General features: G+C 35.6%; 1 protein-coding gene across 3 annotated transcripts in view; it reads left to right on the top strand.

Annotated features, from left to right (window-relative positions):
• Positions 1-16,773, top strand: part of NBEA (neurobeachin) — a 510,937-nt gene that overhangs the window by 265,575 nt on the left and 228,589 nt on the right. For all 3 annotated transcript variants that reach the window (XM_065678397.1, XM_065678396.1, XM_065678395.1), the window contains 2 exons: positions 3,309-3,417; positions 7,249-7,415. In XM_065678397.1, the coding sequence (XP_065534469.1) occupies positions 3,309-3,417; positions 7,249-7,415 (276 nt within the window). The remainder of the gene's footprint in view (positions 1-3,308; positions 3,418-7,248; positions 7,416-16,773) is intronic.

Here is a 16,773-nt window from a genome sequence, read left to right as displayed (position 1 = left end):
CTTTTTCACAATTTAGTTTAACCTGTAAGCACTCTATAGACTTCTAAAGCAACCTTGCTGAGGACAGAGTTCAGGAAAGCAAGCAGATAGATATAAAATAGTTTCTTACCTGCTCATTTGCAACATTTGAAAATATCTTGTGTTTCTGAATCAGCACGTCCAGATATGTACTTTTGCCTAGTCTGCTTTCACTCAGAAGTCTGAGACTTCATTTTTTGGTAAAGGAGAGCCTGCTGTTTACTCTTATTCCTACAGATACTCAAGTCCTGTCATGCTTCCATATTCCTTATGCTCAGCTGGAAAGTTCAGTTACCTATACAGAAAGCTAATTACTCCCTAGAAGTGTGCCAGGATTTGAGTCACAAGTGATTTAAGACTGCTTTGTTGGTGGATTCCTTACTGACTGTTCTTTGAATCAGTCTAAAACTAAATCAGACCGATTTCCTAGTAAGGGAGCTTTAACTGTGGTTCATAATTTGTGGGCATTAATAGAAATCAAGCTTGTCTTGGTAAAGAGAAACCATAAGCTAACAAGTCAGTGTTCAGTTACTACCTTATGCACTAAGAATTGCCACTGAACAAGGATGATTTTTTCTGGTCATTAGTTCATGCTTCAGATCAGCTCAGCTAGGGAAGGACACAGAAGCACGCTTGGCTTCCATTCTGGTAGGAGTTTCAGTGGTGCAATTGAAGAAATGGTTACATAGGATAAAGCCAAATGTTATTCTAGGTCAGTGTATTTTTTCTTTTGGTATATCATGAAGTAGTGGAAAACAGTATAAAAAGTACACCAAGCCTGTGGTGACACTTCTCATTCGACTCCTTAGCCCTCTGGGGGGACTGCTTGTAGAAAGATTAATAAGAATGACCAGAAGGCCTGATTCAACACTCTCAACATCAGTCTATCTACTAGGTCTTTAGTGAGTGGGGCTTGATAAGGCAGGATGAGGATTTACAAGGGTGAATGAGAGCAGTGGTTATAATTCAGTCACAAAAAATGTTCAGTGAAAAGGAGGTATCACTAAATAACATGTTTTATTTCCAAAGGAGAATAAAAATGGCATTGCTTTCAAATTTAAAATCTTCCCTCTCTTTAGCATTTTGTGCCTCAAGCTCCTTCTTACTTGGATTGGTCACTGTAGTACAGGGTGATAGTTTGCAAAAGATGCAGAGGATAGATTTTTCTCCAGAAGGGAGTGCTCTGTAAAATTCTGTGCATGGGAAACATAGTTGGGCAGATGACTGAAATATGAATCAGGAGATAATGGATGGGTTTCAAACTTGCATTAATATAAATATTATACAATGTAATATGATATGTAAATATTTTACAGCATAACAGTACATGGAGTTCCTTCTCTTTGAGAATATGTGCTAGAGAATGTTGGTTCATGTTTTGGAAATGTATGAGGAGGTAAAGGACCAATCTGACACTGAAATTTTCTTGTGCAAACTCAGACTATAGGGCTAAGAGAAAGGAAAACACAATTCTAGCACTGCATCCGAAAAGGTATTTCCATTGAAATAAGGCAACATTAATATTACTATGTAAATATTGACTGGAACTTGTCTGGAATACTGCTGACAGTTTAAGCTGTGCATTTGCAGAAGAGGTAAAATCAGCATATGAACTTAGTAAAAGCCCAAAAGGCAATCTCTTTTAGTAACTGGTTTGCCACACAAGGAAAGTCAGAGACCTGATTTACTTAGCCTATTAAAATACAAATAGATGTAATATCAGAAAGTCAACAGAAGGAAGAAGAATTATGTAAACTTAAAGGCAACATTTGCATAAAATGAAACAGTAAAGACTGCTGAAGAATACTTTTGTATTGGAAAGTATGAGGGTTTTAACCTTCAGAGGACCCGCCAAACCTGTGCCTGAGAAAAGCGACCTCATCACATTTTCATAAACTGAAGATGCATTTCATGAGCTAGATTTCATGAAAATGCCTTTTATAAACTAAAAATAGTTTATGAAAGAGTTTGTATTATGTGGCTGGGTGAAGGAATGAATTTGCTGTCCTAGAAGTTCTTGTTCCCTTGTCTTATTTGCAGTGTGTGAAGGGAGACAGCTATTTTTTTGATATATTGTTAGCCTTTGATACTACTGAGTGTGAGATTTTTCCTGGTTTGGGATCCTTTCTGAACAATTTCTTTTTTTTTTTTTTTTTCTATGAGAATCCAAAAGATAGTAAGCACCAAAAAAGTAAGCACTTTTTCTTGCGCAAGAGAAATATGAGTTTTTTTCTTTCATTTCACCTTTTTTTTTTTTTTTTTAATTTTGTCTTATGCCATGCATATGGTTGAGTTTGTAAGGATTTAGATAAATTGGTAAGTATTCAAAAGATGAGAACATTGCCAAGCATGTCATGAGGTGTAACCCCATTAGGACAGTATAGAGAGTTGTGCTGTGTCTATATGAATTTGAGATCGAATCAGAGTTATCTGGCTATGATTTAAACCAGATACAATAACAATAGCATTTTTCACCATCTTTTGCTTAGTAAAAATATAGTTTGAGAATGCAGGATAACTTTCCTTTATAAATAAAAATCAGTATGAAAAAATTATTGTTAAGTAGTATTTTTATATTTCGAAATAGTAACAAGTTTCCTTGAGCAAGTACGGCAAACACATGAGCAAATTCCTTTGCAAAAACCTCTAAGGCATTGCTTCCCTGTCCTTGTAGTAGCTTTCCTTTCAAAGCTAATATGACGCTAGATCAGAATGTCTTAATTCATCCCACACAGCACTTACTCCAGGTCTTCCCTCAAGCCTGTTTGATTCCTGTTCCACCTATTATTACTCTTTTGCCTGTTTAGGTCAAATGGTTTGCAGTAACACAGGGGCTACCCACTAGAATGATGTGCTGGGGTACGGCATGGAAACACCTGCAGACTTTCTTGGGTAACATCGAAGACAGTTTAAGTTGATTCAGTCTCATTGATGTGGCTTTTTAAGACTTTGAAATAGGAGTTTAAGCAGATGTCTAGATTTTTTTAATGATAGTGTAGAATTCATATTCATATTGAGACTGCTGTTAAAAACATACTTGAAATCTAAAACTTTCATAAGGAGCTTTTCTCTTCAATAATAAATAGCAAGCTTTTTCCATATAACATGATTTGTTTGTATTTTCACAAATGCAGTAAATTTTGGGTAGAATAACATTTTTGATGCCAATTAATTTGGCAATTGCATTGCAGAAGTTTCATTAATTTTAATTCTTCCATTTTAAGTCTTCTGAAATAGGTTGTTCAAAGTATATCAAATGAAAAATAAAAATCAACCTTTATATGTTTTAGATTATTGTGTCATGCAATGAAAGACCATATAGTGCGTGTTGCGAATGAAGCTGAATTTATTTTGAACCGACAAAGAGCTGAAGATGTCCACAAGCATGCTGAGTTCGAGGTAAGCCTGAGAGTTGATGCATTTCTGGTTCTCTGTTTTCACTCAGTTGTCACTTTGACTGTAACCCCATACAATAAAGATTGTTTTTTTTTTTCTTCCAAGAAAGAAATTTACATTAAAGGCATTTCAAAACTAGTTTTTAAAAGCTTTGGTAAATGTCAAACACAAGGAATGGGTTTAATTTCTAATCTCCTCACTTAAATTTATGAAAATATTTACAGTTTGAAGAAATCCCTTAATCAGAATGTCTAAACTTATATGGTAGACCCTTAGGTTCACAAACAACTTTTCTGTTTTATTGTGAATAGTAATGAAAATCACATTAGCAATTATTTTTGTTGGATTTTATCAGCAGTATATATGAGTTTAGTAAGAAAGAAAAGCAATACACTTAAGGCAGTTCACAAAAAATAAGAAATAGAAATGTTTTGTTAAACGGAATTAGTATTTTAAGGTAATTTTGATAGAGCACTTTGCATTTAGGAGCACTTAGAACATTTACTTGCTATAATTTATATATTGAAATATGATATTGCATATCTTTCTAGTCAGGAATCATTAATTATTTAGAGTAAGATTGTGGTTAAAATGTCCTCTTAAGTATTGGAAGAAATAACAGAGCATCTGACTCCCATAACTCTTTCATGACTATAATTCTTACTCCCAAAAGCAGTCAACATTCGGTTGTTTTTTTCATCAATGAGTGTTGCAGTATGCGATTTAAATTATACTGCTTGAAAATTATAGAAATATGCAACCCCCTGATTTTTAAAATGTGCTCAGTTTAACAGGGCTTTTATTATTTCTTCATTATTAATTCTGTTCCTATTCAAAAACTTTCATGCAAAAATTATGGAGTAAAGCTAAAATTTCATTCTGGACATGACTTTATCAAACATGGGTTTGCATTTTTACCTTATACAACCTTTCAGCATCACTAGTTTTTATTTCCAAACCTGCCTGTGCTTGCATATATTTGTGTACATGTAAGCATATATGCACAGACTTGCATTTCTAAGTGTTTTAATGCTCAAATGACCTAACATTATTTTTAAGATAGACTGACTTAGTATTGATGATGATAATAAATAGCTATATCAATTTATTCAACTGTCAGGAAATGCCAACAAGCACCTGGTGGCTAGAAATAGGATCCAGTAATCTCACTTTTGATTAGGTTTTTATCTCCTTGAAACAGCTCTCTTAAATGTGCACTTTGATGTACTAGTTTTTGTGCTCCTTGACATATCTGAAAAGTGTGAGACACAGAGCTATCTGTTGTCATTTTGAATACACATAACCTTCACTTCATTTTGTCAGAGCAGACAGCAGACACTTGTCATATGGGATTGCAACAACTTTATTACCAAGCATATACCGGATATTTTGAACTTAGATAAAATCACATTTACAATTAAATGTGTGTCAGAGAGAAGTTTCATATTGCCTCAACAATGCATAACATTTGATATTTATCAAAGCATCATGCAGTAACCTAAGATGACAATAGAAGATTGACTTATCTGCTCTTTGAAGAATACATTGAGGTATAAGATCTGTCAGAACTCTAGACAAAATGAGAATATTCAATTAACTTTCAGCTTCTGTTAGCAAATAGGATTTAGAATATTAACTAAATTCCCTAAAGGAATAGCCTTAAGTCGGTCTTATTGTCTGGTAAAGAAACAAAAATATTTTTCATATATGAAAACTTCTATTATATTTGTCACATGAAGAACCTCAGGTACACATTTTAGATGAGTAAGATAAAATCTGCAAGTCATAAAAGAAAATTATGAAGTGTAGCCTGTGTAAAATACGAAATTCAGATATATTTAAGTAAAGTGATGGTTAAAGTCTGAAAGAATGTTTTATATATTGTCTTTAATAATGGTAGGTATATAACTGAACATTTTATTATTTATCCTACTTGAAAGTAGTGGGGACAAAGATTTCTGGTAGTTTTCTGTTGCATAATTGTAAATCTGTCATTTTGTTTTAATAAGCTGTATTGGTATATATTCTGGGGTTTAGTACATGTTAATCGCTGCTCTCAATCAGAGAAGTGAGTGGCTATTTTATTTTTACCTTTTAAATTTTAATTGAATCATGATGGGTGAATTTATTTGGACCAAGCTGCACTGAGTGGCTGTGTCTCCTGCATAGTGGGGAGGCCATGGATCAGCATCTGAATTTTATCCTGTGACTCCAGTTGCAGTCAGGGCCAGGGAAATTCCTCCCACAGTTAACTTTCATTTTGTTAACCTTTGTAATTGTTCAGGAAGAAAAATGAAAATTTAATTTTACTGTCCAATGAGCTGTTGAAATATTAACCTCATTACTAAGGCATATCATTGTACTAATTGGTGCTTCCCTGTACAAGAAGATAAATTGAAAAATGAATTAACCCTTTATGAAGAAGTGTAATGATTGCTCTTTTCCAGATAGATTACTTGAAATAATGCTGTAACACAGTGGAAAGACCACTACTGAAATCTTACTGAATGCTAATGTGATCTGTACTAACAAGGTAGTGTGCAGAAATATGAACAATAAACTACAATTTAGCATGAGGTTAACTTATTTTTAATTGTTCTTTTGAATACTAGAAAGTAGGATTCTAGTCAGCACTGTGTTACAGCATTGAGTGTTGGCTAAATGTTCTTAAATGGTGCACAATAACTGCATTCAAAAATGTCTCTTAAAAGGTGATTTTAAAAATAACAGTTTTGAGAATTATCTCGCCTTTCTAATTTATACCTAGAAAACAATATGTATAACAGATTTATTTAAATTATTTTAATATTGCTACATTTGCTTTATTTAGACATTTTTAAATTATCTTTACAAGGAGGAGAAATTGATTCGAACTTGAGATTATTTTGAGAAAAACATGGGAAAATTACATTGTGCTTATTACACATAAAGGATTTATCAGAGCTAAAGTACATTGTAGAGTTTTAACAGTTTTGGAAACAAATTTGCATGGTCAATAGTCACAGCATTTTTTTGAGGTAGTTATCTCTTAAAGGAAGCATGATGAGAACATTAGTTCTTTTTCAGTTTAAAAGCTGAGCATTTAACCATTACCGTTTTTTAGAAATGTAGCATGTTATGAAAATTTGTCATGTCATGATATGAAATAGAAAATCATAGAATAGGGTTAGAAAGGACGTTAAGATCATCTAGTTCCAACCCCCCTGCCATGGGCAGGGACACCTCACACTAAACCATGTAACCCAAGGCTCTGTCCAACCTGGCCTTGAACACCACCAGGGATAGAACATTCACAACTTCCTTGGGCAGCCCATTCCAGTGCCTCACCACCCTTATGGTAAAGAACATGTAGTCAGTAATTTCACAGTTAAAGGAGTTTATCTTCAGCATCCATAGTAATAAAATTATCAACTAGCTTTTTAAGTTTTATTGACATCTAAAAGTCAAAACTGCTGTACATAATTCTTTCCTTTATATTATGCTATGTGTGTTATATCTGTAGTTTATACCTGAGAACACATGAAACTTTTACAAATAAAGATCATCTTTTAAGGTATATCCGTGGTCACACGTATACACACAGAAACATTTAGCTAAATGTTTCTAACTGCAGTTCTGTTGTCTTAGCCTTTGATATTTCAGTTTTTAGATACCCTGTGCTTCTTCATGGATAATATATAGTAACAGAACTCTTTCAGTTGAATGATGTGTCCTATTTCTCTTGGAAGTATTTTAATGAATTCTTGTCATGTTTAAAGAGTGTTGGTAAATCACCATTTTAAAGCAATTCTAAATAGCCAGTCTTTTATGAAGTGAATGTGCTTTCATTCCTAGTCACAGTGTGCTCAGTATGCTGCTGACAGAAGAGAGGAGGAGAAGATGTGTGATCATCTTATCAGTGCTGCTAAGCATCGAGATCATGTTACAGCCAATCAGCTGAAACAGAAGATACTCAACATACTAACAAATAAGCATGGTGCCTGGGGAGCTGTTTCTCATAGGTAAGCTGCAAATGTAAAATATCTGGGTTTAAAATCTTAAAGTTTAAGAGAAGCAGTCATTGCATAAATGAAATATGAATGTATTAGGAGCTAGTATCCCTAAAATATATTTTCTCTGTCTTTTCTTCAACTGACTCTTGAGAAGTCCTCTTTGCTAAAGATTCATTGATAAAACTTCCTTAGAGAATGCAAACATACTATTTTAACATGTTTGTTGATTATAATGCAGTTCTACTGTTGGTATATTGGTAGCTTTTGAGGCTCTTATCAGTATTAGAGTGAAGTGTTCTGAATGAGATATTGAGACATGTAGAGATTTCTTTTATAGATGTCGACAGAAGAAGCATGAAATAAAGCGAGAATCAAAATTACTTGTCTAGTATTACCGACTGAGTCACTATTAGAATAACCAGCAGAACCAAGTCACTGAGTCACTGTCTGATGCTTTCTTTTGTTTATCCCCTTTTCCATGCAAGTAATGAACTGGTAAGATCCACTGAACTACAACAAAAGAGTAGTCAGTGCCAGACATGTGTGCTTAAAGCAGAATTTACATTGTACTTAAATGTAGCATGTACAAAGCTGAACATAAGCAAAGTGCAGCTCAGTTCTGCAGGTAAGCCTATTAAAAATAAATAAATAAAAAATCAAACATAATTTCTACTGTGTGTAAGTGATATTATACTATTTGAGGTTTTAATCAGAACAAAAAAAAAAAAAAAAAACAAAACAAAAACAAACCCAAGACTTCTGAATCACAAAAATAGCCATTGGCTAAGGTGCTGACCCCCATGTGGAAGACTTGAGCTGAAATTGCTCCTTTCCTTCACTCAGAGCAAGGTCTTGAACCTGGGTCTACCATGTAAGTGCCCTGCCTGCAAAACTAGAGACTGCAAAGTCTCTCTCTTGTTTATGCATTCTATCCACAAATACTTGATTATTTATTCAGAGTAGAATAACTCAAACAGGACAAATCAAGGAAGTTCTGCTCCCAGATACCCAAATTCATACAGCTTGATTTTCTACATTAATCCTGTTTAAGTCTGCTCCAAGTCAGGCAGAACAGAAGGTCAGATTTTAGTTCTTAAAAACCTTTTCAGTAAAAATCTAGTTGAGGCTGATGGATTAATACAGACTAATAAAATAACTTCTCTAGATAAAAGTTTTCTTTCAAAAAAATCTATTTGAACTTAGCTTGAATATATATGTAGGGGTTAAGCATATTAGAAATGTTGCCAAGTAATAAAATTGACATTGTCAGTGAAAAGGTTTAATAAATACCGCATATACTGTTTGTTCTTTTTGTAATTCTATTTTGTTCTTGCAATTATACAGTGTTAAAAAAAATGAATTATTTTATGTTCATCATCCTTATATCTGCCAAAGGAATCACTATTTCCTGAATTATGATGGAGATGTATTCGTTTTTTTAAGGGGGTAGGAAGTGTGGATATTCAGTCTTGCAGAAACTCTGTAGTCTAGCACCAGAGATGTTCTGGTGGAAATTACAAAAATGACAAATAGAAGATTGTGATATTGTTAATTCAAAACAGCCTGAGTCCATAATGGATGTTAATGTTATTTCTAGTTCAGGCTTAAAGCTGTGTATCTGGAGACTTGAACCTTTGAAAATAAGTGCAATTTTCAGCCCTTTTAGTATCTTAGAATTTTTAAATAATGTTGCTCCAGTATGTGAATGACTGGAGGCACTTTGCAGGCTAAAGTCAGTTCCTGCTCACTAGCTTTTTCAGGAGACCTTCTTTTCTTTGGGCCAGATAACCTTCCTGTCCTGAATTGTTGATGGCATCCTATACAACAGACCGCTGCTGCAGGGTTTTTTTTTTTTTGCTTTTCAGCCCATGAAAGGTTTTGATGGGCCATGAGCAGGTTGACACCTGTGACAAACCTCTGAAATTTCCTACATCAAGCAAAAGGAACTCTTATTTTATTCTTGTCATGCCACTTACCGCATGTGTCCACTTCTCAATTACTTGCAGTGCTGCTTTCCTATTTCAGTGCTCACTGTGTTAGGTGCAGCCATTGGCCTGGTTGCATTTTAGCTGCAGGCTACTGCTTAACCTGGAGAAAGGGAGAATTGTGACAGCATGAGGTCTCCAAGTGGGGTTCCCCATTTGCAGGTGCTGATCAGGAAGCAAATGGCCTTGCACTGCAGGTCTTACTGTGTGTGCCATGGCAGCTGTGCAGTCCGCCATGCAAGTGTATCTTCTGTCATGAGAACCAGTAGACTGTGAATGAGAAGCCCTAGGATGGCAGCAGGTGGGGAAAGATGCCCAGTGGGAGAGCCTCTGAGCCTTGTTAAGGACCAAGTTCAGTGGTTCTAGCTGGGCAGATTTAAAAGGCTTCAAGTGCAGAAGGTACAGAGGGTCTCACTAAGCTATGTAGGCACAGAAGGCAAAAACTATTGTTACTTAGGTAGTTCTTCCTGTACTTCTTATATGGTGGAAATCGAGATGGGTTCTCAGATTTTACATACCTTAGGTCCTGGCCAGCACAGCAGGCCCCAAGTCTCCTTTTTGATTCCTGACACATCGTTACAGTGCTGCTTCACTGTGCCCCAGGAGATACAGCCTGACTGGAATACAGTTACATTGAATAAATAAATAAATGAAAATGTTGACACTCCGGACCTCTAGACCTCTGGAGTAGTGACTCCATCATTTCTGTTGGGAAGAGTGTTCCACAGTTCTTACAGCATACTGCTGGTCTCCTGTCCACCTCTGGAGACCAGTCTTGACATGGTGAATTAGGAAGATCGTTCACAGGCCCAGAAGGGGCAGGGGAAGAAAGAGGCAACCACTTCTATGTGATAAATACTTGGACAGTAGCAGTGCCTTTTGACATCCAAGATAGATAAGACAGGTATGAAACTGCTGGAGGGGGAGATGAGTGTGATTCTTAAAAGCTTCAGTTCTCTGTCACGTTCACAATCTGCAGCTACCATTTTACTGATAAGCATTTGATATATATATGTGTGTGTGTTTGTATCTCCTCAAGCTAAAGAACGATTTTAAGTTCTTCAACATACATGCTCATGTTATATACTCTTCTCAAAATGTCTAAAGAAACAAGAATGAAGTTTAATGGTGTGAGTCAGCAAAATGCCATATGAAATTTTCAATTCTAAGTTAGATTATAGTCACATAGAGGTAGTTGAATTACAAATAACAAAATCATAAGTGACTTGCATTTCAATTACCTTAATTTGCTATTAATTTTTAAAGGAGAAATTAATCATATGCAATGCTCCACCAGCTGACTAAACACATACAAATGCATTTACATTGTGCAGCCTATCCCTGTCCGTACATTAATCAGTACAGTTAGAGTTGGTCTGGAAACCTTTTCATTCTTTTATCTCCTTCTGCTTAAAAATGATAAACGAGTTTGAAAAAGAACCTTTTATTTTGTATTGCTTGTAATTTTGTAATTTTTAACGTCTTTCCCCTTTCACAAATACTCTTCACGGCAAAGTGAAAACTAAAGTTCTTTCCTCAATGTCCTGCAGGTGTGAGCATCAACTCCTATACAGCAAAACGAAATTATTGAATCATCTTACTTTCGCCTACATATCTCAGACAAAAAAAATAATAGATTTCAAAATAAATCTTGTTAGTTTGTTATAAAGCCTGTTTATGCCCTTAAACCAAACTAGTTCTGTTTTCCTCATTTCGGCAATTTGACACTTACAGGTATCTTCGTAATAGCTTATCCTAAACATACTGTTTTCCCATTTTTAAACTTCCGCATTATACCAAAACTGGAATCCTGCAGGTTTTTCCCATTCAGATGAGAAATCGATGAGTTAGATATTTCTTTGATGCATTGCCACTTATTCAGAATGAATATGCAACATCCTATTTCCTTGAACTGAGGAAGAATCAAACAGGGTGTTTCATAGTGTAGCATTCAAAGCCGCTTTAAAACAGCACTTACCATTAGCTTTTTTCAGGGCTATAGTCTTCATGTCACAACATATGCTTCCTTCAGTCTTCCGTCAGCTTCATATGGTGCTTGTCTTCTCCCCATCTGCTTCTCTCCCCTTACACATCTTTCTGGGGAAAAAAAAAGTTTTGTAAAACCTGTCTGCACACACAGTTCACATTCCTTGTCAGCCATATGCATGCTTGTGTTTCGGGCCGTAATCTGGTACCAGCTCTTATCTCAGCTGCTTAGTTTAATCAGATAGCTCAACTTTTCAAAAACTTTTATTCAAGAGTACTGTACATAATAGCTCTTACTATAGGTTTAAGGCAATCTAGGGCAATGCAAGGAATTCTGAGTTCCAATTTGTGTTCTAAATCTAAATATTAAATACTTGTCATAGATATTTTCACATGAACAGTTTTGATATACACAGGAGGGTTACCATAATGGGAAAAATTACATTTAAAAATGAGACTTGGTTCTCTTGCTTTCCATGATTTGATAAAGGAGGTTCCACCTACACTAAAGCAGCTTTATCAAATAGCAAGTATACAAGGGCTTTTTCTGTTCAAATCCGTCTTTGGCTAAACTAGACACCCATAACAAATTAATCATGCATGGTGGAGGGCAGAGCTGTCAGTCTCATTCTGTGGTGAAGACCAAATTTGTCTGGGGGGACAGGCTGGAAATAAAAAGTTTTTTGCCAGACAGCTAGTTTTGCCTCTCACTACAGCATGTGCTTCTGCAGAGGCTGAGGTCTGCTGGGGGCCAGGGAGGGAGAGCATAAGGAGGGGAACTTCCCTTTTGTGAGTCTGTGGGGCTTGGCAGTTAAATAAGTTGATTCTGGGATGACAATGCTTCGAAACCAAATGTTTCTAGTTTACAAGGAAGACGAGAATGCAGGAATTTAGTAAGAAGGACTTGCTCTTACAGCCAGCCCTTGGCATGCTCTGACTCCATCTCTATACTAGCTGCTGTCTTAGAAAGTTCAGAGAGACACAGAACCTATCCTGTCCCCCACTGCAAATCAGCTTCATCTGGTTTAGCTATTCGTTCATTTCTGGCTCATTTTAACTGCTAGACATAAATTAAAAAATGAGCTTTAGAACAGTGGAAAAGAGCCTGTCTACTGGATCCAGAAGTGTGTTTTGACATGCCTATTGTTAGAGGGCCTGTTAAGGTACTGCATTTTTCTACATACTCTGTAAGAACTATGAATTTTTGTATGTTTCTAGAATTACTGGAATCTCTTTATATTTGCAGAATAGATCCTTCCAGATAGATCTGGTGGAACTGCACATTTTTCAGCTCAGTCATTAGCTATCTTGACTACAAATTTCAAATATTTGGTTTGAGATGATTTCATCATAACCAGACATTGTGAAAATGCTTTTCTGGCTTCTGTTGTTTTTACTTAACTGAGCTACTTGAGATCAGTAAATGTGTCATTATTCACATTTTAGGTCGAGTATTAGTCATCCTTCTGTAGCAGGATTTAAACATAAATGTGGGACTATTTTCCTAATCTGATAACTTTTTTGTAGTATTTTACTATTTCTATCCCCTTCTGATCTTTCTTACTGTGCTTTCAACTTTGTGCTGCTCCTGCTGATCTGCAGTCATTATAGTACATCCCCTACCCCTGTGTGCCCTCTTCCTCCTTCACTGATTGCTTACTGCTGTGGTGGAAGGCAGAAACTAGTTGAAGCTCTTGATAATGGTGCTGTGGCATTTGAAGAGCACAATGGGAAAAGGAAGCTAGAAGAATTCTGTATCCTTTTCTAATAATAATAAGTTAGGTGTGGTATGCTATTGGCAGCATAGAGATACCTGCCAAGAAAGCAGTATTGTATAACCAGGGATGGGCTCTACAAGTGAGTGTACAGCATGCTTACATGAGATTTATTCAGTTCTGTGTTTGTGTAGGGTTATTCAGTTGTTTTGAAGCATGTTGCTGTTCACTATGGATTTTTTTCCCACAACTGCAAGAAACCTCAGAATAAAATATTTTCTTTGGAAAGAGGTAGCATTTTCCAGTGTTGGAAAATGCATGGTACTCAGGGAGAACTTGTTCAACTCAATGGAAAGACTTGTCTCTAGGAAGTACAGTGCATTGTATTTCATATTAAAGAAGGAAGGCTTCTACATTTTGTTTCATGTTATTACTTCTGCAGTAAGAGAATTATTTTTTCTCGGTTTTTTTTTCACTTCTCTTGAATATGCTCTCTCTTTCTGCCTTATTTTTTTCCCCCTTTTTCTTCATGGCAAACACAAACAGGAAAGATTTGCCAATACTGTTTTTCTTTAAGCTTTAGAAACAGCTGACCTCCAGATGTCAGCAGGGTCTTTAACTGGAACAACAATCAGAATACATATTCAAATTGCTTACAGTCAACTTACTGTATGTATTTTTGTATTGTAGCAATAACAAGGGAATTTTAAAATATGCCTAAATTGACAGAAAGGCCAGCCTTAGCAAACTGAGAGGGACTTCTGTTCCTTCATAAATCTATCCAGAGCTATCATGTTCAGCAGCCATTCAGCTTCCAAGATGCCAGTCACAAGGGCAGCCATAATGGTTCAAGACTAGCAGTCCATTCAGCCCTGTAACCTGTCTCCAACTGTAAGTGAATCTAAAGAAATGGAAAGATAGGACAAGTAGACATGATAGGTCCATCTGATACTCAGACTCCTTGAACTTTCAACTCAGGATTTCCAGAGGAATTTCAGTCAGTCCAATTTTAAATTTTCCACATCTCAGTAGGCCTTCAAAATCCAGCTGCTGTTTTCCTCCCAGATCCTGCAGTGCAAACAGCCTCTGAAGGGGTATCAGTAGACTGGACTAACAGTGGCTGGTACTGGACAGGCATCTGTGCTCCTTCTTTCACTGACTCCTATTTGGGTAGAAACTCATTAGGCAGATAACACTTCCCTTAGATGATTCTTATTTTTTCTCCCATGTCTATCTAGCAATACATGTGCAGTATAGCACTGGATTTCCCATCTTTATATGTAAGAATAAAAAGCAAAGAAAAAAATGAATAAAATCCATAGATTAGAAGATTCTGAAAAAGTAATTCTATTGTTCCTAAGGGGGCTTTTTTTCTCAGAAATTAAAATCGTTTGATTTATTCTTTATTTTGTGACATAAAATAGGTGAGAAATATCATATTTTTAACTTACAGTGTGCTGTTGTAGTACCATTACACTCCAAGATTCTTTCCCATGTCATACTTCAAGTAGATTACAGACAATGAATGCAAAGCTGTAGAAAGTGTTGGGTTTTTTTTTCCTAGGAGAACATCTGTAATGTTTTGACAGACTTCTCAGAATTTTTGTTAGAAACATCAGAAATGCAAAATTTAACCAGAAGTGAAAACCCAGTGGAGCCATTTTGATTCCCCTCCTCTCAAAACCTTAATGTGTCTTGTACTTTTTTATTCAAAACACATCTATTTCCAACTGTATGTTTGTAAAATAGTTTGAGATATTCAGAGCAGGGTTTGGAAAGGAACTGAAGACTAAATCATCCTCAAGCACAGACTGAGGTAGGCATATTCTGGTACATCCCTATTACATGTTTTGCATCCTCCTTTCTTTGAGGAGAGTGGAATTCTGCAAATGCCTTGGAAAACTCGTTCTATGTCTTTGATAGTTTTAATGTTGAATTTTCATGTGTATTATAGGATCATTTTCTTTGCTACAAATTAGATTTATTATACCTGATTTTAAACCTAGCCTTTCTTGAAGGCTTTGGAAGCTCATACTGGCCTTCTCAGTGCTCCTTTACTGGTTCAGTTATCTGTATCTTGTATAATGTTGCTGTCTTGCTGTAGATTCCCTGCAATTTGCCTGCATCTTCCTTAGAAAGAGGTATTCCAATCTGGGCCCTTGATTGTGGGTGACGCCTCAACAACGCACAACACTACTTGAGGTTGTTTCACGCTATATCTTAACTCCCTAAAATGATTGTAGGCTCTGTCAGTACTTCCTAGAACCACTCTGCAGGCTCTTACTCCTACTAATTGGCAATCACTTGTTGTTGCTTTATATCTGTGCTTCTAATTATTTTAAGACTGGTGTCTGTCTTGTTTGAATTATTATTCTCCCACACTATACTTACAATTCTTTGTTGTTACGTCAGGTCTTTTTGTGGATTTTCTGATTCTTTGTCAAAGTTGGTAACAAAATGCTTAATACAGCAGAATTCAGGAAACAAGCCATATAGTCTCCCACTTAAAAATGTTCCCAATCTGGTCATGAACCTTTGCCATATGCTATAAAACCCCAGGGTTTAACTCTTCATGTATTCATTTATCATATTATTACATATTTTTCTTAGTCTATGCAAACCGTACATACTGTTGTGTTAAAAGATCGCTATTCTGATTATGCCATGGATGAATGAACAAATAAATAAAATGGTGAAGGTGTACAGGAAATTATTTGTTCTTAATAAACCATAAATAAATCAGCTGATTGATAAATTCTCCTAGTATCCTTGCATACATCAAAGGTAAAGATTAGATTAAAATGCATTTAGTATGTTTTTCCCCATTTAAGACCGCATAATATTATCTTCCAGTCATCTGGAATCACACTTATCCTTCATAAATTTTCAGAGGAATGCTAAATAAATGATCAGGGATTGTCCTGTCCTCTTCCTCTTTTTTTCTTTTTACATTTCCTTTTTGATTACATGAGTTTATGAAAGAGCTCCTGATTACAACCACGTTGACATTTTTATTATACTTTATCTTCCTTCCACATCAGAATTTTTTGGTGTTATGTATGTAATTTCAGTTTTAGGTATTGTGGAAAATTTATTTTAGCAGAGGCTTATCTACCAGTTTCCTGAAATTTTCTTTGTCTAGGGGATTTAAACTTAGTTGTTCTGTAGCTTCAACATTTTTCCTTGGAAATAGGAATTCTTTGTTTCAGTGATTGTTTTCGTTCAAAATATATTTCTTTTTTAAAATTCCTTTGAACTAGTCAGAATCAAATCTAAAATGCCATCCTTAACTTCAGCTGCTTTTTCAACCTATACATTTGTACACAAAACATGCATCTTTTTGTAACTTCTTTTTTCTTTAAGATCGTTTTGATAAATGTTCCCTTTACCACTGACTTAGGTCTTTTCTCATTGAGCTGTTTTGAAAAACAATGTGTAATCACCAAAGATATGTTACAGGCTGATCCATTTTTCTTGTCTCCTCAGCTGTTGTTTTTTATTCCTCCTCGTCTTCCCCCAAGGGAAAAAAAAAAGGAACAACAAAACAAAAAAACCCCAACAAAAATAAGCAAACAACCTTCAAGATGAGTTTTTCCCCATTTTTGCTTGTCTGTAGTACAATATCATCCTCCTTCACACTAGTTGAGAGTTTTCCTAAGTCAATGCATAAATCATACAGGT

The sequence above is a fragment of the Lathamus discolor genome, chromosome 4, assembly GCF_037157495.1.
Source record: "Lathamus discolor isolate bLatDis1 chromosome 4, bLatDis1.hap1, whole genome shotgun sequence".
NCBI lineage: Eukaryota > Metazoa > Chordata > Aves > Psittaciformes > Psittacidae > Lathamus > Lathamus discolor.
The sequence above is the reverse complement of the archived record's forward strand: the minus strand, read 5'-3'. Positions and strand labels throughout refer to the sequence as shown.